Consider the following 25,508-nt stretch of genomic DNA (forward strand, 5'->3'; position numbering starts at 1 on the left):
CCGATTATCAATTCTAACTTGTAAACTTCGTTACATATAGAAGCCGCATGGCTTCCAATTTTACTTCTATTATTATGAGGTTTACGAAATAAAATTAGAAAAAAAGGAGACGAGATAACAATTTGTCTCGTTTCGGAAACACGAGATGACACCGGGATAGCCACGAAACCAGTGGCAGATCTAGAAGGTAGAAACTGGGGGACTGCCTGGATTTAGACTATGATAATTATATAAGTTTTCTATAAATTTTCAAAACTATATAAGTAATAGCTTTAATTATTTTCGTCAATCCGAAAGTGGGGGGCCTAGGCCCTCCGCCACTGCACAAGACGAAACACAGACGTATTCTCGCCTCTCTAAAACGAGACATTTTCACATGACGAGATGAAACAGGCAACCATGTTGTGTCTAGCGCATCATAAGCATTCCTTTTATAAAATTTTGTTTTCATCTCATTACCAAGTTATTTCTCGAAATCCGACCTCGAATCATCTTCCTTTCATTGACTGTCATTGCTTCCTTCACTAACGTGTGTTCATAATTGTAAGTTTTTAAAAAAAGCTATTCTATTTTCTATGATTTTCATTCCACGGTCAGTCTACGGTTTTCATTCTACCACTTTTGAAGTGGAATTAACATATGATAGGTTATATTGGTGTTGTGAATGTTTATGTGTCTAATAGTTTGAAACTAGTGTATATTTAGACAATCGATATGATGTGGGGTTAATTGCATTCATCTATTACTACTTAACTGTCTATGTATAGTATATCTATAAGTGTAGTGTTCTACGTTTTCCTTCATAGAACAAAGATGTTTGAAGGCCCTGGATTAAGTGTAATGGAACTGTATAATAGTCTAAGCATGTAACTTTGATGGGGAAATGGAAGTTAAAACTACAGAATGAGGTGTGGAAAGAGGGATCTTTCTTTTTTTTCTCTTGAAATGTCTGTAATGCATTGCTTGTTTCGTTTACTGTATCGCTATCTATCCTGGCTGCTTCCTTCAGGCGTTATTCAGCGTGCCTCGGTGGCTAGCTTCTGCATACCAAAATTCACAAGTGTGATATGCATGACTCACTGTGTAATGCAGTGTTGCAATAACTTCGCTTTGTCGTTGACACATGTAGTGCTCTTGAATATCAATAAAACTGGTTGTAGAAAAAAATAACTGTATACGAATCTGCTAAAAGTCTATTTATATAGTTTAATATTGTAGTCTCAATATGGTCCCTCATCCCAAAACTTGTGATTGTTTTCACAGGACACATTTGGGGAGAGGGGGAGTTTTGTAAATCACAATATTTTGGCATTCGGGATATTAGTGATATGTTGTTCGGATCTTGGAACCTTAGGTGATAACGTTTGCAATTATTACTTTGCTGTTTTATGGCTGTTTCTATTCGGCAATCTTATTATGTAAGCGTCTATTTGTCATCTCGTTGATTTGAATGGAAGCAGCACACTCTCAGGTCCGGAAGCATGTCTCTCCCTCACGCAGTCTCTCTCTCACACACACACTCTTTCTCTCTCTCTCTCTCTCTCTCTCGCTCTCTCTTTCTGCAATAGGCACATTTCTGAAGAAATTTGCCTATCGTAGAGACTCACATGGGCGAAATTCGGGAAAATCTCCAGTTTTTCAGGTCACCACCCTCTGATATAACCCCTGATTAAATATACTTGCTTCCTCATTTTCATTGTCCCACTTCTCTAATAAATTTCACCGAAATGTTTAACTCGTTTTCACTTAACATATTAAACGGGTACTACGCTCTCTTTTACCACCTTTCATGTGCTGTATGCATTATTTAAAAAAACATATACTACCTGGAGCAGATTCAAACCCCCGTTCTTTGGATTTGTAATCTAGCGTCTTTACCACTACACCAAGATCGTTGCTTGTTAAACGCTTAGTGGTTGGCATATTTGTTGTATTTGTATTTTATGTTCCCACTTCGACAATATATACTCTATTTTCTCCGTTTAGCAGCTGTTTCTGGCTTTCTCTTTCTGTGTCGTCCTTTATTCACACTATGCACTATTCGTATTCACAGCTTGTGCCCCTCTGCAATGTCTTATTCAGATTAGACTTTTCTTCTTGTCCTTTAGTAAACATTTGATTGATTTAATTCTCATACTCTCCATGGATGGAGGGAAGGAATGCCAGACTCAAAAAACAGGTGTACATTTACTTTCCTGACAGATAATACATATTTACGTATACATACTATGTAAGCTGGAAGACGTATTATACCAACATTATATTTTGTTGACTTACCCTTGAAAATACTCCCTTTGGTTGCTTACGCTTGTAGACATTTTCTGCAAAATCTAGTTTTTCAATTTCAGAGTTAAGTTTCAAAGTCTTCATCCTACGTGAATGTTTTAATCTGTGGACCAACAAATACAACTTTATTTTTTGCCTCACTTAAGTTTGGAAATTTCTCCTTATGGTGCTTGAAAGCAATACCTTCTCTATTTAGCGCTTTAACAAAAATCGTCATCATCCCAAGTTTGATATATGGTGGTGGCAAAAATACATCTTAAGGGTTCACAATTCGTTTATGAGATATATTCCTAGTGAAAGGAATGAAATCTTGCCTTTGAGATCAATATTTAAGGACATTGTGGTTTACTTTGTCACGATGTCCCACTCACATTAAAAACAATACTTGGGTATTCTTGTTGCATTCCTGTGAGAATACCAATAGCCTTCAGGTCCCCCACACATGCCATTTGAATTTTTTATATTCAATGAAATTCAATATTTCATTCATAACTTCATATGTCCTTTCTATGAACCGCGTATGCTACAAAAACAAATGGATTAACATTTCCAATATGGCGAAGCACTGCCTTCAAACTTAGTTTCAAGCTTTCAAGAAGTGACACTCGATGGGATTATGTTCATGTCCCAAAGACTGAAATAAGCCATCTACATCTTTGCAGTAAACAATGCTTCGGTTTTCAACAAACTAGTCCTCAAAATGACTTTGTCGTTTTATAAACAAACAGATTTAATATCTCGAGCCAAGAGATTCGAACCTTGAAGCCTGGAACCCAACTGTTCCACTTTTCCTTTAGGAAAATTTAAGTCTCATATAAGATGATTAAGCTGTTCTTGTGTGATCAATTAAGATGACGTTGACTGGGATGCAGATGGGTGAAAGTCTACACTTTCCCCGTTGCTTGTAACGTCTGAGGAAACATCTTCTGAATCAATTGTGTAATGTTCTAGTGCTTTAGCTACTGGAAGATCTTCACTGTGGGGAACTGGTCGAATAGCTGACTTTAAGTTAGATTACTGAATCTGATGTTTAGAGGAAAAGTTCTTTTACATCTGTTAAGCAGAAGTAAGACATTTACATTATCTATTTGTTCGCGCCAAATCATATTAACAGCAAATTTAATGGAACTAAGTTTTCCTTGCAGTCAATTTCTCAATTTCGTGGAACACGTAGTGCAACACATGTGCGGGGCCCAAGACTTAACCTAGTCTCCAACCCTACAGCTAAAGTACAGTTCATAAGCATTTTCAACTAATTTATATTTTTTCAACTAATTTACATTTTTTTCAACTAATTTACATTTATTGTGTACATTTATTCAACATTTTCTTGAAACCCAATGCTTAACACACTACCGTAAAAACATACAACGCGGCAAATCCGAGCACTCCTAACGAAACACTACTCAGCAAATAACAACACAATCGAACCAAAAATTACTAAAATGCTAGAACATATAGTAGCAAATCTAGGCGACACAAATCTGAACTCGTTTATTGTTAGACATTATTGGGCTACTACCTGAAATAAGTGAAGAGGAATATGGAAAACTAATGCTTACTATCATAACACACAAAAAGTCTCGTACGCGGTAGGAGCAAATTGGTGGATGAGGAGAACCCCTCTTTACACAGCGTATTCCTTGTGTAAAGAAGAAAAATTGTCGTTTGGATGTTTTTTCAATGAGAGTATATTTTAATGTATACGACATATACAACAATTTTTATCTTAAGCACATTTTTGCTTTCCCAGTTGGTCTAGTGGGTAGCACGCAAGCCTTCGGTGCATGAGATTTCCGGTTAGATTCCTGGTAGAAAAACATTGAACGACACGATTGCTCCTATTCCACCCTAAACTGTAGGACCACGTCTCATATAGCCTCGCAAAAAAAGTACGACAAATTTCAATTACCAAACCAATCACTAATGAAATTTCATCAGACCGCCACCCGTAAAAATACGCTATTTCACAGTACAAAATTTCAAACTTTTCGTCAGGGGATTATATTTTTTAGAGTTGACTAAAAATAATTTTATTGTAAAAGAATTAGTACTGTTGTGTTAATCCATCAACAAAAAGTTTTGTATTTTCAAGAGTGCATAGTTTTTAAAATAAATGGTTGTCAGAATGTATATTTAGCCAAATCATTTAAAAATTAATGTTACCAACAAGAGTTTTGTGTTATAAGGTGATTGTTTTTCAATGGTAAAGCTCATTTTAGTCCAGATGTTTCTTCTGCTAATATTAATTATTGATAGCCACTTATTAATTACAAAGTTAAATTTTGAGATTGTTAGAATTTTATAATATTAATTTTCTTACATTCTTGTTAAAATATCTATAATTTTTAACAATCATTTACATAATTAGTCATACTGGAGTTTTAATATTAATATATATTTGTTTATTTTCAGATTATCTATGTAAAAATTCCCACTTTCTGAATTTTTTTCTTCAGGAGGTTTATTTTGCGGAGACAGGTGAAACGGGGCGTTACCTTCTACTGCTGACTTACAACTTCATTTACGTTCTGTTTATTACACTCTAAAATATTTTCTTTTTGCTGAGTAGTATTGTCTCTTACAGGATTTAAACCATGTTCGTTTGTCATTTCCGAGGACTTCGATCGCTGACTATGCATGCTGACAAGAAAATTAATTATTTCTTCTAAACCTAAGATCTTTGGTAACTCAATGACAGACGTAAAGGATTTTCTTCACACTACAGAATAGAATTAAGAAAATAACCCGTCGATTATCAAATTCATTTGCTCTGATAGCGATATCTTCGGATAGTACGCTAGAATTAATTTCCACTTATTAAAAATGTATTCTGAAACAGGTTCATAATCTAACTTCTCTGTGTTTCTCATTTCTTGCTCTATTAATTTCTTCTTAATTTGAATATACGTGAGATTGTCATATTCTACGGATGATTGTAAGACAAACAAAAAGGCACGAGCCTCATTTTCCAAACAATATGGCAGCAAATGACGTTTCTGTACATCACGAAGGTTATGAAGGATACAAAAATCCTCAAATGGATTAAAATAACTGAACTGATTCGTTCAATTTCCTTGAAAATCTGTGTGTTATACTAAACGATCTAACGTAGGTGAGGTGACACTAGAATTTCCCATTATAGCGAATATTCTAAATCATAATTTCTAATCACACTAATAAATAAATATCTTACACCACTATACATATATATATATCTAACAGAAAGGTATAAATGGCAATTTATATATGGTACTAGAAAGAGAAACAAAATATAACTACTTGGCAAAGCCACTCGTAATTCTTCTCACAGACTTAATAATTCAACTAAGAAACAATGAAACAAAAGTTACTGTAACTGAGCTAATGCACAAACGCAGCGAATGATATCCGTTGGGATAAAAGTAATTCAAACTGGTTGTCAGCAAGAATTACTCAAAATGCATTTTTGTGTTTAGCTCAATAGGATTTTCATTACAAATCTCTAACATGCCGGACGTATTTATCGCTACTATGAGCTGTACTTTCCTACAAAGAACAAGTCAACAATCAATAATTCTAACGACTGTGAGCTATGTTTCTAGGGAATGGTTACAAGGGCTTAAGCGTCACAGGATCTCCATCATGTGCCGGGATGTGCGATCAGTTAGTAGCTCAGAATAGTCTCTAAAATATTCATTAAAAGAATGAAACGATTGGAGATGAAACTGATGCACAACACGGTACTAAACGTTAAATTATGGTTTAATTTAAATAAAATTCAAATGTTTCTGTTTTGAAAATGACTAGTCGTGGGAAAGGTGGAAGAAAGAGAATGGATTAAGTTATAAAATGAAGGAAAAGCACTAACCTGATATTCCAATGAGACTGGCGCTGCCCTGGTCATCTGGGATGATAAACGACTTCCTGTGGAGGAACCTGGAAACGCTGAAATCAGTCAACAACTGGATCTCTATCCTGTTGATCTGCTAGGGACGTCGACATCTCTTCTACGATATTTTTCAACACCTTCATTCCACTAGTCTGATAAACTCAAATGTATCTGCGGTGATGACCCAACAGAATGGTATTCCCAAGACATGGAGCTGGTTGTTCTACAATGGTGCGATCCGCTTCTCTCGTCGATCCTGCATCTGTGCAAACCTTGTGTCAAATACCCCCTGTCGATGTGTCCTCCGTGGTTTTCTTTAACTGTAAAATGATGAGTCTAGCTTTCAGTGAACGGGAAAGTATCAGGCTATTCGGAAGGAAATTACGGAAAATCAAGAAGGAAACTAATATTGTTTATTGAAAAATTCAGAAACGACAATTAACAAATACAAGCTTATTCAAGCTATCAATGTACAACATGAATATTTTTTTTGTTCCGTTTGAATTAAAGAGATCATGATTCTATAGAAGATAATAGTAAAAGTAATAAAATAGAATATAACAAATTAAATCAATAGTTCACAGTCATTTCATAGTCATATCACTGTTACTTCATCGTTACTTCACACAAGTAAGCCCATATTAATTATTATATTTCCTTCTCTTTGTTTCTTTCTTGCCTGTGCTGGAGTAGAGAACATTTTACACCTGAAGATTAAAAAGATTAAACTTTATTTTTTCAAGATGATGGACTGAAATTAAGGGTGCAAAGGAAAGTGGACGACACATGCAGACCAAACGAAAGGAGCAGGAAAATGCGATATTAACATAAACAAAAGCCCGAGGCAATCATTATGATATTATTACTTTGTTGTGGATCTTTCAAAGCCTCTCAAAAGTCTGCCGATCGGTAGTACAAGTAGTAACTTATAATTGAGACATCTGTCAAATTTTGTTCAGGGTGTCCTCTTAGTCATACCTTAGGGATCTTTTCCTGTAACTGTTGAGATTTCCTGATTACTCTTTCGTGATTCTAATGTTTCTTTAATTTTATTCACTAATTACATTTTTTGTAATGTCGACAAAAGTAGCCATAACCTAGGTTTCAGTTTGAGTTCCTCTTATAAAATGTCCTGGTCACGGTCTGAGTCAAGACTTCGAGACTTGGGATGAAAGCTACTTGCATTGATATGAATGTCGGCTTCCTATATACTCTCCATCCTAATGCTCCGTCAGTTTTATTGCGAGAAAGAATATCAAGGAAGGGGAGGCCAACTCGCAGAAATGATTTCTCAGAATTCAACATTGGAACGATCAGTAATGGTAGTTCACCTCTAATGAGAAAGGCAAGATGGTAACATATTGGCAGTAGTAGCAACAAAACCTCCCTTCTTGGATGTTTTGGAAACCACTCTTGAAATTGATCGCGTTTTAAAATCTGTCCTAACTGTTTACAATTTTTGTTGCAGATGAATTTCTCATAAGAAGTAACAGTAGGATGAGGAAAATCTTTCCGTTTATATCTTACACTCAGAGAATTCCGCACTTTAAGACGATGTTTCTTCTTGCTCAACTTGTAATTTACCCGTTTGTCTCCATTACAGTTTCTTTTAATGTTATATTTTGTGAGTCGTTATTTTGTGTGTTTTACAAGTAGCAATTGTATTATTATATGTTGCTGTTACTTAACTCCTACATCCTCCACCAGTAGCTTACTCTTTAGTTAGAATCGGGACGTTCTGAATCCGCGCCCTACAATGTACTGGCGCTAACGGCTCGGAATTTACAACCGGTTTTCTTCGTTTTCTTCGACATGATATATATAATGATTTTAGATTAAGATAAAAAAGTTTCAATATGTAACATCTACAAGTGTAAATTAAGTAGTCAACATGTAACTTTAGTATCATAATTTGGTGAAATATTAGAATTATAAAGATTGGTTTTCTGGATGTGAAATGTAATTGTAGACATGATGTACTAATCACTATAATCCAAAATCCATGGTAGTTCTGCGACTGGATCTATATTCTTTTTTCCACTATATATATAATAAACATGTCAGGATACGATGGCTTAATATGTTAAAAAAAACTCGTTATAACTATCCTGCATTTATACGTCCAGACAAATGGTGCGTACTTTAATAGGCTTTTAACCATATTTGTAATATGATTCTGTACTGCTGACTAATGATATCTCAGTGAAATAGTATACGACAAATCATATATGAAATACTATTATATGGAAATAATTTATTGACTTATGAAATTCTAGAATTTGTTTTGGGTTAATTCTGAGTAATATTATATGCTTGGGAATCGGTCTCTTGTGGAAGCAGAGCTCTAGATGATGAATTGGCCTCAGAATGTATATCATGATAATATGTATGTTAATATATTAATTACGTTGCCTAATTGTTTGTGCAGTTGCAGATGTTGGCTGACCAATGTCAACATTTTGAATACATATCTAAAATAGCCATGAATAATAAACGAAAGTGTGAATTAAATGGTTATATTTAATTCTGTTTATAACATATTGTTTTCCATCATTCCTATCTCATATGACTAACTTCACTTTTCATTCCTTCGATGGCTTCCCTACGTCATGCACCTTATCAGTAATCTGTAGTCCAATTATCATCCCTCTGCGCAGCGTCACGTGTTTGTGTAATACGAGAATGGCAACAGGTGATTGAGCGTACGCAAGAGAGGGGCATTACAAACTTTTTTCGTTTTATCTGTTGCACAGATATCCCGAACGTCTCTTATATAATATGATAGTCTTTGGAGTTTTATCGCTGCTTTCAGTAACTTAAGTATTGATTGTTTAAGGGGAACTTGAGTTTCCCTTGCATCCCCTGGATGCCATCCCTGCAGATTAAGGTAAGCTTCTATTCGCTAGAGGAGCTGTTATAGACCGAAAGGGCATAGCAAGAAATTCCTTCTCTCTAATAACTATAATCCATAGCTCTCAAATAACTATAATCCCTTTTGAAAACCACCGAATCAGCCATAAGGCAGGTCTAGAACGACGGTCATACCTAGATGGTCACCAGAACAAATGTTGATATAGGGTAATCTTGCCATAGTCCATTTGGTAATTTGGGGCTATGCTCTCCAGTTTGAGGTGAACTGGCCTTATAACGCTCATGTGCAGCCTCTGCTTATGATGGTTGCCACTAAGGACTCGGAAGTTGGCTTGCACCGTAAGTGAGAAGGATTGCTTAATAGTTATGCTCCATTATAAATATGGCAGAGTCAGGTAGACAATAAGGGACTTGTCGTACTTATAAGGTCAGTATAGAAAGTTTACCATTACTTGGTGACTATTAAAACTGCGGGTAGTCACTCACTTTGCTCTGTCATATGGTGAATCCCCGACATGACCGACCCTTAGACCGAAATAAGAGAACCGCTCGAAATAACAGGGCAACAGACATAGGTGACGGTAATAACGACAGCCCTTACCAGGAGAGTTAGGGTACCAACATATGTGGTAACTATAATCTCAAATGGGTCATTAATAAGTCCCACTTGGCACGGAAGTTTACATGCTACCTCACCATGATACCTTTCATGGTTGTGAGGCAGGCTACTATTACACTCCAACAGGAGTTCCGATCGATATCTCCCAAATGGAAATATTTGCTTGCAGCAAATGGACTACATCCATTTGGTACCGGTAATATATAGTGTACCACTTCCGTAAAATGAGGTATGCAGGGACAAACATATTATCGCTCATCCTTCCCGAAGAATGTGTCAGAATGCACCGTAAGTGGCCTAAAAATACATATTGCTTGGTCCAGGAAGTGAATGTTGAGCAAATATGCAGTACTTCTTGGCGATATTCAACAATGACTAGATAGGTGGACGCATCAAGTGATCTATGCTTTTGGTAAGGGGACCGACACTACAAGCCACTACGTCTATGGTTTTTGTACGGGTATCATTCTACACCCGAGAAGACAGTAAGCAATTGTAAACTATTTGCACCTACACTTCCAGAAAAAACAGAACTAGATTTTTGTATAACAGAAAGCGTACAGATGAAGTGTAAGATCATATTTTCATGCAATATCAATCATTTCTCTGTTAAGCAACTATAGTTCTATTGGGAAGTGTACAAATGCATGTAAATTTATTAAGTATTATAGGGTTACGGACCCGGTGGGGACACCGTGGATACGACTCTGGTCTAAGGTTCGTGATATTGATTTGATTTTGCCATGCTGTGCCCAAGCGTAAATATGCAACTTAAAGGCCCAGTACTCAAATGGGAGATGAATTTGCCTTAAAACGTTCGAGTAGTATCCTTGCTTATGATGTAAGCGTATAATCGCAAGGCTTTGGAGGCTCGCACTACCAGTAGATGAAGCTAGAAGAAACTAATGTCAGTTGCACCTCTAAAGATGCTGACACTAAGGTTATCAACATTGATGCGTTTAGTCTATTACCCCCTTCGGAAAGGGCTACTGCTCAAGCACAGTTCATCTTATTGGGCTCGTTCTCACTAGTCTCTATTGGACTCGCGATAAACTCCGCTCCATCTAATTCCTTTTCATTAGGATAAATTTGCTCACGCTCTAGCTTACATATCTTAATTGGGCTGGCTTACTCGCTCTCGGCTTCACTTCTCTCACTCGGTTTCACTTCGTTCTTCCCCCGGCTGGCTTTCTCAATTAGGTTCTCGCTTACTGACATCAATTAAGCTCTCGCTCACTCTCCCTTGGGCCTAATTCTCTAATTGTGCTCACGTTCGCTCAAGTGCAATTGAGAGCAGAAAGCCTAAGCACGAACGAGCACGAGTCTAATTGAGGTAAATGAACCCAAATCCATGTAATCACCAAAGCAAGAGAAGTGAGAAGTGAAGTGAAACTAAAGTTAACTCGAGAGCGATCGAGAGAAATGATTTCTTTTAATTATAACCTTCACTTTCTTAGTCTGAGAATTACTTATGGCCGTATTCATGGTAGACGCAACTTGGGTCTTCTCTTCGTCTTCTCTCTAACATTTCTTTATTTCTTTTCATTTCCATCTGTAAACATTTACAGAAGTATACATAAAGTAGTAGGAAATAAAAACATTTTTCTATTTTACGTAATATGTTCAGAAATTGAACTCTTATAAAAGAATCGAGTCAGAGCATTAATGAGTGCCACTGACCGCGAATCCAATTCAAAGAAAGTAGCTGGAGCAAAATTGACATTAGTAAGCATGAACCTAAAAAGCTCAATACAAACCTTTGTTTCGATCATTTAACACCTCTTATTTGTACCTACTTGATAAATACACTTTATTCGTGGATCAAAATACATTAGCTCAAATCGCAAATCATACCTGGAAACATATATTGACACCACTTGTATGCATAGAGACATATAGGATTTTATAATTTGTTTTCGTTGGGAAATAATGGATAGATTTAAATTTAAAAGGAATATATTCAAAGAAATGAGAATTTAATTAAAGAAGCGAAAAAATGATTACATACAATATAGAAACTATATTTAAAGCGATAAATTAAACATGTTACTCCATTTCCATTCTTTATTTAGATTCTTTATTGAAAGTTGTAATCTTTGCTTCACAAATGTGCCTTTATATTACAGAAATCCCTCGAAGGAACAATTCTCGGGATGTACTCCATCGTCTTTAATGTTGTTCTTCATCATTACCTTATTTATTTATTTATATTTTAGGAGGCATTTTTAAACAAGGAATAGTTTGTATTACGTCGTCTTACAGAGCACTCAACGTTAAAGAATAGGAGGTGAAATATAATAAATGTTGAAAATAGTGATCTACAGTGAATGAATAATCATTTCTTTGCATAGATACACCTGTTTGATCGAATGTTTTTCCATTGGTTTACAATTACATTTACATCTAGATTTTAACCTTTCTTGACTCGTATAGATAGATTTTAGGATCCTCTAAAAATTTGGTTCAAATTGGAAGTTGTAGAAAGTTGTAAATCTTTACAACAAAAGTTCTTATTTATCAGGTAACAGAATTTCGAATACTTTTAATATGACGCTTGTGCAAGTGCTACGTCAACACAATATTGTTCAGATTAAACGAATAAAAGAAAGAATTCCATGACCCTTAATGATAATTTTATGTATCTAACTATCCGCACATGCAATTCTTTCAAGATGTTAACTATCTTTTTAATAACTGAGAACAACCACTTCTACTTTTCAAAGCCTAACTCAATAGGTCGAATCATATTACGGCTCAATACGTTATATACACGTATATGTATAACTGTGGTTCCTATTGTATCTCCATTTTTTATCTTATATCGAATTGATAATGAATAATAACGTCATATGCCGTATAAATCAAGGTTACTCCTTTTCCAAGAATTACAATCAACTTGTTAGTTTCTACTACAATAATACGATCAACATCTGCAGGGGAGAGGCAGAACATAATCTTGCGCAGAATATTATGTTACTTACCTTTCAGACTTCCTAAAGTCATTTGCGTGTAGATATTTTCGCATTAATATTAATACATAAAGGTATTGTTTCACAGGTGTTATGTACTTGTAGATGTTTGGAGAAAGTAGTCATTAATATGTTTGAGGAATGGGCAGCTTCATAAACTGTTTTGTACTTCAAAGTATGTTTATTGACTTTAGTTGTTTGTATTACAGTGCTCTTCGAGACGTTTCCGTTGTAGAAATGGCGTTAAATGTATACAAGCTTCTTGGGTTTGTGACACAAGTGATGACTGTGGAGATAGATCGGATGAAGATGTTTGCTTTAATAAGGTATGTAAATCCCCGAGTGATTAAGAATGAAAAGAAATGTAGAAAAATTTAAAGTATAACAAGTTCTAGTAGTAATATGTAGTTAATGTATTGTCCATAGTTCCATTATATCAGTGCCATATTCATTAAAATATTTGTATTCAAATTATAAGTCTAACGAATTTTTTCGCCAATAACTTCATCCCTTGCATGTAAATTCTATGAAAGTTTGTCACAAATAACCAGCAATTATTTTAACAAATTTACAAGAGCAGTATGATTACTGCCAATTAAAAGATATTCAGTTTCTGTTAATATTGTAAGGATCCCCACATCACGACAAAACCACATATCAACACAACACGTACTATTGATTGTAAACAACCTACCAGACAAGAAGCCGACACGAAAGACACCGAGGAACGCCGAAAGAATACGGACCTCACGGAAGGACCCGAAGAGTACAGATAAAAGGCGAACCACGGAGGGACCCAGCATCAGTTGTCTAACTGATCAAATCACCTACACCGCCCTGAAGTCGCACGGGACTAGGGGTACACCTATCCTTACCCGAGGTCGCACAGGACTAGGGGTCCTTACTACAACCAAGCCTCACGAAACTGCCTTGAGCTGAGGGGGCTATCCTTCAAGAGTCACCAGAACCGGCAGGTGCCTTGGAGACTGCCTTGAGAGAAGGGGCACCGTGCAAACACCCATTTTCCTCTCATCCGGATATTAACAAGACAGACACTATTGTAGTCTTTGTAATCGAAGACATTTGTATTTTTACAAATTTTATAATAAATTGGTGAAGGGGATCAAATCTCGCTCCATCATTGACTCTACCAAAATCATTACATATTTACTTGAAGTTCATTGCACGATATAGCTAACTAAATGTAATAAATATTAATGCTTGTCAGATAACACTATCATGAGTTAGTGCAATAATATGTACAAAAGTTCAACATGTCTAGTGAGTCAATATTTTACATACATTTTAATAAAAATATAAGCCAAATATTACCTTAAACGTTTTAGTTGATAGTCTATATCTAAACTAGAAAATATTGAATATATTTCTAATTAATTTTGTCTGAATAATTAACAAGAGTATAAGCTAGACTGATACTTTTCTGTAAAAGAAAACGAAAATCACGCGTTTTTCTTTCTTTTCTTTTCTTAAATGTTTGTAATAAAATAAAAACAAAGAGAAAATACTTCAATACATTTGCTGTTATTCTTGACTATCCTTTCTGTTCTTATACTACTGAGATCTTATTAAGCGGTCTTTTGCTGTGTTACTACAGAACAGGGGAAACTGAAGTTTCTCAGATTAGTAAATCTTCTATTTGAGATAATCGGCAGGAGAATTTTCCTATATAAGGAAATACATTTAAAATTTGTTTTCTTGCAGCCCTATATATATATATATATATATGTGTGTGTGTGTGTGTGTGTGTGTGTGTGTGTGTGTGTGTGTGTATGTGTGTGTGGGATTATGGGAAATGGGCTTCATATGAGATTTAAACTCGCTCCCACTCTCTAAGCATAAGAAACACATTAAAACACATTAAGACACATTCCATATTGGGTGCCTTCCATTTCAATTCAGGCAGAGCATGTACCATCACCATCTCAGATATTGTTGAAACTTTTTTTATACAAACTAGACATGTTTTTAAGAGACCCATATTTTTTTGTTTTGTCGAAAAAAATTTTCACGCCAAGTAATGGGCCATCAAAGACGGGAGTACAATTTATGAATTGTAGAAGACATGGAAAATGGTCAACTTCGGAGCCTCACCATTCGGCTATGGAGACAGGTAGAGATATAATTCTTGTTGTGGTATGTACATAGGGATATAAATAAACTATATTTTATTATAGTTTGGTTTGCGCATGCGTATCTTTTTGTACATAAATTAACAAATGAACGTCAATTTATCTGAAAAGTCGAAGTTTGCGAATTTTTTTGACCACTTCCGGTTCGAATTTTAAAATTCTGTTTTCACGGTTGGTAAGACCTGGTTACCTGCTTTCCGAAAAAAATTTGTATCGCTTCTGTGTGCAACCGTTTTGTCACAAAAAATCGAGAAATTGTAAAATTTTCAAAAATCGCCATTTTTGGGCACCATTTTCTCGAAAACACCATCTTTTAAAATTCTGAAATTTTGTCAGATGGTTCAACTTTACATGAATAATAAACACACCAAATACCACTCTCGACCAATGCTTCATAAATTAACTGCAGCCTTTTAAAGTTAGCAAAGTTTCGTTAACTTTGATGTCACAGTTAGCAACACTGGGAACAATAAAAGTGCAATGATTTGATGATGTTTGTGGTTCACATTCATTAAATGAAGAATAAAAGGTTTTCTTGACTGTTTTTTTTTTCATTATTTTGATCAAGAAGGCTCTCTGAAATAGTAAAATGAGCCTCCCCCTACTCCTTCGTTTTCTTAAACCGAAGTAATCTGAGGTGGAAATTACGATTACGAAACACACAAATTTTAAGTTTACTTGAAATGGCCATCCAATAAATTCTGATGATCTACAAAAAGCCTGAACTATTACCTCAATGATGATTTGGAATGCTCCACATAAAGTCTCAATTAAGTGCGATGTCATTACAGTGATCGAAAAAGGACAAAAAGTTTAAAAAATTCGAAACGTTTTCTTACGCGTTCCAAAGAAATTTACTGACTTTTTAAACAGAACAATCCCAACATAAGAATGGGTCACTCGGAATTTTACAGTATTCGACTAAAGTGGGTCAGTCCGCAACCTGCGAGGGAAGTGTGTATGTGTGTGTGTGTGTATTGTGCAAATTTTAAGTTAGCTGCTACTGCGTTGCTACAAATCAAAGGTGCTGCCTGTATTGAAGCTGTCATGAGGGACCTATTTCCTTTAGTAGTATGATCCGTAGAAAATGACAACTGCCTTCTTCAAGAATGTGGTGAATGTCCTGGAGTGGAAGGAATAAGTGTGGAGTCTTTAATTATTGATCCTGATGAAAATGAAAGTGTTACGTATGCCATAGGGGAAAATAATAATCTCGTTAAAAAAAAAACTGACACTTTCTGTTTTCGTATCGTACATTGCTTGGTTAACTGTAAGAATTATAATTCATGACTACAGCAAGAATTAATTGCTACCGAAAAGCACCGTATAAAATTTCAAGATACAAATTCTATTTTACTTCATGTGGACTTCGCTGAAAACTGGACTGTTATTCTGCAAAGTGAAATTCAGAGTTATCACCGGAATATGAAACACCTGACAGTTTTGTTGTAATAAACGACGATAAAACACACGATTCAGCTCATGTACTCATAGCCATAGACAAGATTCTAAAAATATTCGAAGAAAAGCGAAAATATACTTTATAGAGAAAGGTTTGAATACGAGAAAATAAGTGTCTACAATTTCCCAAACCGTGTCAGTGATTTCTGATGGCGCTGCATCCCACTTTAAAAATCGATTTAAGATGTTCGAGATGCAGACAGGTCCAATAAAGCAGCGGTTTTGCAGTGAAACCGGCCATGCATGGTCTCTGCGACGGTATTGAGGGGGAGGAGAGGTGTAAAGAATGTGGCAACGCGGCATAACCTTAGGCAAATACAGATACACAGTATTAAAACCACAGAAGAAAAAAATGAAATGAAATCTTTAAGTTTTACGTCTCACGATTATGCCGGTTAATCTAAAGGAGACTGTGATTACGAGAAATGAATGAAATGCAGTAAGTGGGAGGAAACGGGCTAAATCCGAGAAAACCCACGAGCACGATGTTTGTCCACACAAAGCCCACACGGCGCGATCTGGGATCGATCCAGGGACCCCAAGCATCGGAGATGAACGCTTTACCACTGAGCCACTGCGCCCCCACTAAAACCGCAGAAGAATTCGTGAGTATAGTTCAAGTACAAACTCCGGGTATTACTCTCGTTTTGTTGCCTGGAATTGAATTCGACGATTCCGGAAGAAAAAAAGGGAAAGTATGCGATCGGTAACTGGTATTCAACGAAGTCATCTTTGGCTTTCGGAAAATGGCAAAGTTTTTATTGCAGTAACGGGTCACCATGAACTAACTTCATGCTTCCCCCAAAATCGAACTTCTGCAATTCAAAGTGTAGATTTAAGAAACCTGCAAAAAGGAACTTTTGTTACATACATATATGTATGATAACCAGTGGTGCGTAGCAGAAATATTATGAATAAATCATGAATTACGTGAAGTTGAAGTGCTGTTTATGCTTCCACATGGACGTTCAGCATTTGTGACTATAGGCAATGTGCTACGCACGGGCGAATCCAGGACGGACTACTGGAAGGGGAGGGGGGTATACTGCTACTTAGAGCTACGAGCTCCAAACTCTGAGATCGGTTTTATTTTTATATAAAATAAAAAAGTTTCTTCCCCCTAGATCCACTCCTGGACAAGTTGTGAGTGAGCCAACACCTATGGAGCACCTGCACGGTTACATGCTATTAGACACCAATCAAGCAAATGATTGGTGCATGTAAAAAGTAAAAAAAAATAAAAAAAGTCAGTGAAATTTTGTTTCCGAAGACCATTTTAGGTAAGTCAATTTGAAATTTGTGCGTTTCGTAATCGTAATTTCCACCTGAAATTATTACGGTTTAAGGAAACGGAGGAGTAGGGGGAGGCTCATTTTACTATTTCAGAGAGCCTTCTTGATCAAAATAATGAAAAAACAGTCAAGAAAACCTTTAATGAATGAATGTGAACCACAAACATCATCAAATCATTGCACTTTTATTGTTCCCAGTGTTGCTAACTGTGACATCAAAGTTAACGAAACTTCGCCAACTTTAAAAGGCTGCAGTTAATTCATGAAGCATTGGTCGAGAATGGTATTTGGTGTGTTTATTATTCATGTAAAGTTGAACCATCTGACAAAATTTCAGAATTTCAAAAGATGGTGTTTTCGAGAAAATGGCGCCCAAAAATGGCGATTTTTGAAAATTTTACAATTTCTCGAATTTTTTGTGACAAAACGGTTGCACACAGAAGCGATACAAAATTTTTTTCGGAAATCGGGTAACCAGGTCTAACCAACCGTGAAAACAAAATTTTAAAATTCAAACCGGAAGTGGTCGAAAAAATTCGCAAACTTCGACTTTTCAGATAAATTGACGTTCATTTGTTAATTTATGTACAAAAAGATACGCATGCGCAAACCAAACTATAATAAAATATAGTTTATCTATATCCCTATGTATACACGACTCCAAAAGTGCATTACCACCTGCAATTCTCCCTTTCCTGCAATAGCAGGCAACCCAAAAAGCTCAGCGCTTGGGTTGGTTGCACATTCGAAAGGCGTTGGACCAAACCTCAATTTTGTTACAAATATATCAGTTTGGCAAACTGCAAATAAGAGAATAAAATAAATTGTTAAGACTTACTATTTTATTATCGTGATGGCAATGGATGACATAAAAGTTACAAAATCATCTTACCTAAGCAGTTCAAACAAGGTGAATGGTAAGAAACACACATAAGAGGAAAGCAGTTTCTTTCCTTTTCCAAAAGAAAATCTCGTAAAAAAGAAAAAGATTATATAATGTAAATGTTTAATATAAAAGCCTAACACCCCAAAACAAACATCCACACGACACAGAAAGAGAGAGAAACACAGAATAAGGAACACCAATGGCTTAGCTGACTAGCGGGCCTCTCATACAAGATAAAGAGATGAAACCCTAGTTGTAAACCTAATTGTTATAATAATAATAATAATAATAATAATAATTATTATTATTATTATTATTATTATTATTATTATTATTATTATTAAAAATCGTCTACTTTCCCAATCTCTGACCTACCTAAGAGCATGTCTGTATATAGCGGTCATGTGAGTACCTTTTGTCAATGAGTGGCCCTAAAGGTAAAAGGGATGCAAATCTCTGAGAGAGAGGAACAAAAAACTTTCTTCTGATAAATTCTAGGGGAAAGTTCGAGGAATTGCTTTTGACGGGTGCTTTCTTGTTTCTCGGGGACAGAAAATTGTATCGGCTAAGAAATTACAGTATATAATATTGCAAATTTGCAAGTGCATTTATTTACAATGCAATTTGAGGTAATAAAGAAATTGAGGACTTCGGGACAAACGACTTGTCAAGTCCAAAAAGTGAAACTATAAAGGAGATAGCTTCACAAGGATTTCTATTCATCTGATTTTCTTCAAACTTGGCAAATATATACTAGACCGAAAATAAATGCAAACATGTTTTTTTTTTTGTTTCTTTCGGAGAACAGGTTAAAGGAGGCAAAGGGTCCCTTTTAAAAAAAGGGTACCTTTGATTTAAAAGGACCAAATTAAAAGAACGATACTCTGCCGATGCAAAGATGACTTCAAAGTACAAAATACGGGTTTTGAAGTTTTTCACAGAGAAGTTTTGCAGAGGCAATGATCCTTCTAAATGAGAAAGGTCTCCGAACAATCTTTATGGACATTGGATTTCGGTGGAATTGCTTGGAACCGTGTTATGTTGTAGATATTATGTTCCTGAGTAGAAGTCTCAATGGACACAACCAAAAATCGTTGGCCGTTTGGCCACCATGAGGCCACTTTCTTAAAAAAAACCGAAGAAAACGACATTCGAGATTTTGGACAAAAATACTAAAACCGTGATGTTGTAGATATTGTGATTCCGAAAAGGTTCTAATGGCCATAACCACCAAACACTGATATTTGGCCACTACAGGGCTACTTTTTTGAAAACAGCCAAAAATAGTAATATTCTGGATTTCAATGAAAATCAGTAAAACTTGATGGGTTGTAGGTGTTGTGATCCTGAGAAAAAGTCTCAATAAGCACAACCACCAATCACTGACCGTATGGCAACTACAGAGCCACATTTTTGGCAACAGCAGAACTTAACGTTATTTTGGATTTCATAGCAATTGCTTGAAACGGTGACATGTTGTAGATATTGTGATTCTGGGAAAAAGTATTAATGAGCACAACCACTAATCACTGATCGTTTGGCCACTACGAGGCCACTGTTTTGAAAGTAACCGAAGATGGCGATGTTCTTGATTTCGGTAAAAATGACTAAAACTGTGATATGTTGTAGATATTGAGATTCTGAGAAAAGGTCTTAATGGGCACAAACACTAATCAATGACCGTTTGGCCACAACGAGGCCACTTTCTTGAAAGTAACCGAAGATGGCTATGTTCTGGATTTCGGTAAAATCACTGAAACTGTGATATTTTGTAGATATTGTGATTCTGAGAAAAGCTCTTAATGAGCACAACCACTAATCACTGATCGTTTGGCCACCACGAGGCCACTATTTTGAAAGTAACCGAAGGTAGAAAATTTCTGGATTTCGGTAAAATGACTGAAACTGTGATATGTTGTAGATGTGGTAATTCTGGGAAAAGGTCTTAATGGGCACAAACACTAATCAATGATCGTTTGGCCACAACGAGGCCACTTTCTTGAAAGTAACCGAAGATGGCCATGTTCTGGATTTCGGTAAAATCACTGAAACTGTGATATTTTGTAGATATTGTGATTCTGAGAAAAGGTCTTAATGAGGACAACCACTAATCACTGATCGTTTGGCCACCACGAGGCCACTATTTTGAAAGTAACCGAAGATGGCGATGTTCTTGATTTCGGTAAAAATTACTAAAAATTTGTTATATGTTGTAGATATTGTGATTCTGAGAAAATGTCCTAATGGGCAAAACCAATAATTACTGACCGTTAGGCCACTTTTTTAAAGTAACGGAACATGGTGATGTTCTGGATTTCGGTAAAAATGACTGAAACTGTGATATGTTGTAGATGTGGTGATTCTAAGAAAAGGTCTTAATAGGCACAACCATTAGTCACTGACATTTGGCCACAACCAGGCCACTTTCTTGAAAGTAACCGAAAATATTGATGGCCTGTATTTCGGTAAAATTGACTGAAATTGCGATATGTTGTAACCATTGTGATTGTGAGAAAAAGTCTTAATGGGCACAGCCAATAATCACTGGCCGTTTGGACACTACGAGGGCACATTTTTGAAAGTAACGGAACATGGTGATATTCTGGATTTCGGTAAAAAATAACCGAAACTGTGATATGTTGTAGATGTGGTGATTCTGAGAAAATGTCCTAATGGGCACAACCAATAATTACAAACCGTTTGGCCACTACAGGGCCACGGTGATGTTCTGGATTTTGGTAAAAATGACTGAAACTGTGATATGTTGTAGATCTTCTGATTCCGAGAAAAGGTCTCAATGGGCACACCCAGTAATCACTGACCGTTTGGCAACAACCAGGCCACTTTCTTGAAAGTAACCGAAGATGGTGATGTTCTGGATTTCGGTAAAAATTACTGAAACTGTGATATGTTGTAGATCTTGTGATTCTGAGAAAATGTCCTAATGGGCACAGCCAATAAATACTGAGCGTTTGGCCATTACCGGGCCACTTTCTTGAAAGTAACGGAACATGGTGTTGTTCTAGATTTCGATAGAAATGACTGAAACTGTGATATATTGTAGATATTGTGATTCTGAGAAAATGTCCTAATGGGCACAACCAATAAATACTGAGCGTTTGGCCATTACAGGGCCACTTTTTTTTAAAGTAACGGAACATGGTGATGTTCTGGATTTAGGTAAAAATGACTGAAACTTTGATATGTTATAGATCTTGTGATTCCACGAAAAGGTCTCCATGGGCACACAAACTAATCACTGACCTTTGGCCACAACCAGGCCACTTTCTTGAAAGTAACCGAAGATGGTGATGTTCTGGATTTCGGTAAAAATGACTGAAACTGTGATATGTTGTAGATCTTGTGATTCTGAGAAAAGGACACAACCATTAATCACTGACCGTTTGGCCACTACAGGGCCACTTTTTGGAAAGTAATCCAAAATATTGATTTTCTGGATTTCATTAAAAATGACTGAAACTGTGATATGTTGTAGATATTGTGATTCTGAGAAAATGTCCTAATGGGCACAACCAATAATTACTGACCATTTGGCCACTACCGGGCCACTTTCTTGAAATAACGGAACATAGTGATGTTCTGGATTTCGATAGAAATGACTGAAACTGTGATATGTTGTAGATCTTGTGATTCCGAGAAAAGGTCTCAATGGTCACACATACTACTCAGTTTCCGTTTGGCCATTACAGGCCACTATCTTGAAAGCAACCAAAAATGTTGATGTCCTGGATTTCGGTAAAAATGACTGAAACTGTGATATGTTGTAGATTGCTGATTCTGAGGGAAGGTCCTAATAGGCACAACCACTAATCGCTGACCATTAGCCAGACCTGACCGATTTCTTGAAAGAACCGAAAATATTGATGGCCTGGATTTTGGTAAAAATGACTGAAACTGTGATACGTTGTAGATATTGTGATTCTGAGAAAAAGTCTTAATGGGTACAGCCAATAATCACTGGCCGTTTGGACACTACGAGACCACATTTTTGAAAGTAAGCTAAAATGGTGATGTTCTGGAATTAGGTAAAATGACTAAAACTGTGAGATGTTGTAGATATTGTGATTATGAGAAAATGTCCTAATGGGAACAACCAAAAAATACTGAGCGTTTGGCCATTACAGGGCCACTTTTTTTAAAGTAACGGAACATGGTGATGTTCTGCATTTAGGTAAAAATGACTGAAACTTTGATATGTTATAGATCTTGTGATTCCACGAAAAGGTCTCCATGGGTACACAAACTAATCACTGACCTTTGGCCACAACCAGGCCACTTTCTTGAAAGTAACCGAAGATGGTGATGTTCTAGATTTCGATAGAAATGACTGAAACTGTGATATATTGTAGATATTGTGATTCTGAGAAAATGTCCTAATGGGCACAACCAATAAATACTGAGCGTTTGGCCATTACAGGGCCAATTTTTGGAAAGTAATCCAAAATATTGATTTTCTGGATTTCATTAAAAATGACTGAAACTGTGATATGTTGTAGATATTGTGATTCTGAGAAAATGTCCTAATGGGCACAACCAATAATTACTGACCATTTGGCCACTACTGGGCCACTTTCTTGAAATAACGGAACATAGTGATGTTCTGGATTTCGATAGAAATGACTGAAACTGTGATATGTTGTAGATCTTATGATTCCGAGAAAAGGTCTCAATGGTCACACATACTACTCAGTTTCCGTTTGGCCATTACAGGCCACTATCTTGAAAGCAACCAAAAATGTTGATGTCCTGGATTTCGGTAAAAATGACTGAAACTGTGGTATGTTGTAGATTGCTGATTCTGAGGGAAGGTCCTAATAGGCACAACCACTAATCGCTGACCATTGGCCAGAAGCAGGCCGCTTTCTTGAAAGAACCGAAAATATTGATGGCCTGGATTTCGGTAAAAATGACTGAAACTGTGATACGTTGTAGATATTGTGATTCTGAGAAAAAGTCTTAATGGGTACAGCCAATAATCACTGGCCGTTTGGACACTACGAGACCACATTTTTGAAAGTAAGCTAAAATGGTGATGTTCTGGAATTAGGTAAAATGACTAAAACTGTGAGATGTTGTATACATTGTTCAGCGTAAGCTCTAAACTCCGATAAACAAAATATTTGTATCCTTCCGCTTGTCACAAATACGATTGGCTAGTGATGTATCACTCCCACTCCTCACGGGGAGGAGCAAATTATGCACGTGTATTTTGACAATACTGTCTCGTGTTGTCCAGATATTTACAGCAGCGGCAGAAAAGAAAGAAAAGAAACTCGAAAGATTAAAAAAAAAGTATTTGAATTTCGCTCGTAAACAATTGTTGCTTAGTGAGTAAAGGTTTGCCTTGTTTGTGTTTCACCACAACACTCGCGGAACCGGGATTCATGCCAGTCATCTTTCAGTCTTTAAAAGCAGAACACCCGTCCACAGCTGAGTTGGCGCCATAATTACTGCGCATGCTTAGTGTTTATTTCTATTGTTTCATTAGCCACACTCGATTGCAGTATTATTAGATAATCCGTATTATATTTTTGTCATTTATAATAATATAGCAGTTTTATATGAAGCTTCATAGTAAAAGTAATAATGCAATCACATGAACTATTTTGCGGAGGAGTACAAGCGTCAGTAGGACAACAGCAAATCAGCGAGATTTACATTCACGTGGCTTTGTTTATCGCAGTTTAGACCTTACGCCGAACAATGTATAGATATTGTGATTATGAGAAAATATCCTAATGGGAACAACCAATAAATACTGAGCGTTTGGCCATTACCGGGCCACTTTCTTGAAAGTAACGGAACATGGTGTTGTTCTAGATTTCGATAGAAATGACTGAAACTGTGATATATTGTAGATATTGTGATTCTGAGAAAATGTCCTAATGGGCACAACCAATAAATACTGAGCGTTTGGCCATTACAGGGCCACTTTTTTTAAAGTAAAGGAACATGGTGATGTTCTCGATTTAGGTAAAAATGACTGAAACTTTGATATGTTATAGATCTTGTGATTCCACGAAAAGGTCTCCATGGGCACACAAACTAATCACTGACCTTTGGCCACAACCAGGCCACTTTCTTGAAAGTAACCGAAGATGGTGATGTTCTGGATTTCGGTAAAAATGACTGAAACTGTGATATGTTGTAGATCTTGTGATTCTGAGAAAAGGACACAACCACTAATCACTGACCGTTTGGCCACTACAGGGCCACTTTTTGGAAAGTAATCCAAAATATTGATTTTCTGGATTTCATTAAAAATGACTGAAACTGTGATATGTTGTAGATATTGTGATTCTGAGAAAATGTCCTAATGGGCACAACCAATAATTACTGACCATTTGGCCACTACCGGGCCCTTTTCTTGAAATAACGCAACATAGTGATGTTCTGGATTTCGATAGAAATGACTGAAACTGTGATATGTTGTAGATCTTGTGATTCCGAGAAAAGGTCTCAATGGTCACACATACTACTCAGTTTCCGTTTGGCCATTACAGGCCACTATCTTGAAAGCAACCAAAAATGTTGATGTCCTGGATTTCGGTAAAAATGACTGAAACTGTGATATGTTGTAGATATTGTGATTCTGAGAGAAAGTCTTAGTGGGCACAGCCAATAATCACTGGCCGTTTGGACACTACGAGATGACTTTTTGAAAGTAAGCTAAAATGGTGATGTTCTGCATTTAGGTAAAAATGACTGAAACTGTGATATGTTGTAGATATTGTGATTCTGAGAAAATGTCCTAATGGGTACAACCAATAATTACTGACCGTTTGGCCACAACAAGGCCTCTTGAAAGTAACCAAAGATGGTGATATTCTGGATTGCGGTAAAAATGACTGAAACTGTGATATGTTGTAGATATTGTGATTCTGAGAAAAGGATTTAATAGCCACAACCACTATTCACTGACCGTTTCGCCACTACAGGGCCAATTTTGGAAAGTAATCGAAAATGTTGATGTTCTGGATTTCGGTAAAAATGACTGAAATAATGGAGTGTCAGTGGGTTTATTGGATTAAGATTTTTAAGTGGGTTGTGGGTCAACAGGATATGACTCACTGCGACACACA

The 25,508-nt window shown here is 36.3% G+C and overlaps 1 protein-coding gene across 2 annotated transcripts in view; it reads left to right on the plus strand.

The window, feature by feature from the left end:
- Positions 1 to 25,508, plus strand: part of LOC145673395 (uncharacterized) — a 476,309-nt gene that overhangs the window by 168,942 nt on the left and 281,859 nt on the right. For both annotated transcript variants that reach the window (XM_081743054.1, XM_081743055.1), the window contains exon 9: positions 12,826 to 12,942. In XM_081743054.1, the coding sequence (XP_081599180.1) occupies positions 12,826 to 12,942 (117 nt within the window). The remainder of the gene's footprint in view (positions 1 to 12,825; positions 12,943 to 25,508) is intronic.

The sequence above is a fragment of the Thermobia domestica genome, chromosome 16 (assembly GCF_964235325.1).
Source record: "Thermobia domestica chromosome 16, izTheDome1.hap1.1, whole genome shotgun sequence".
Taxonomy (NCBI): domain Eukaryota; kingdom Metazoa; phylum Arthropoda; class Insecta; order Zygentoma; family Lepismatidae; genus Thermobia; species Thermobia domestica.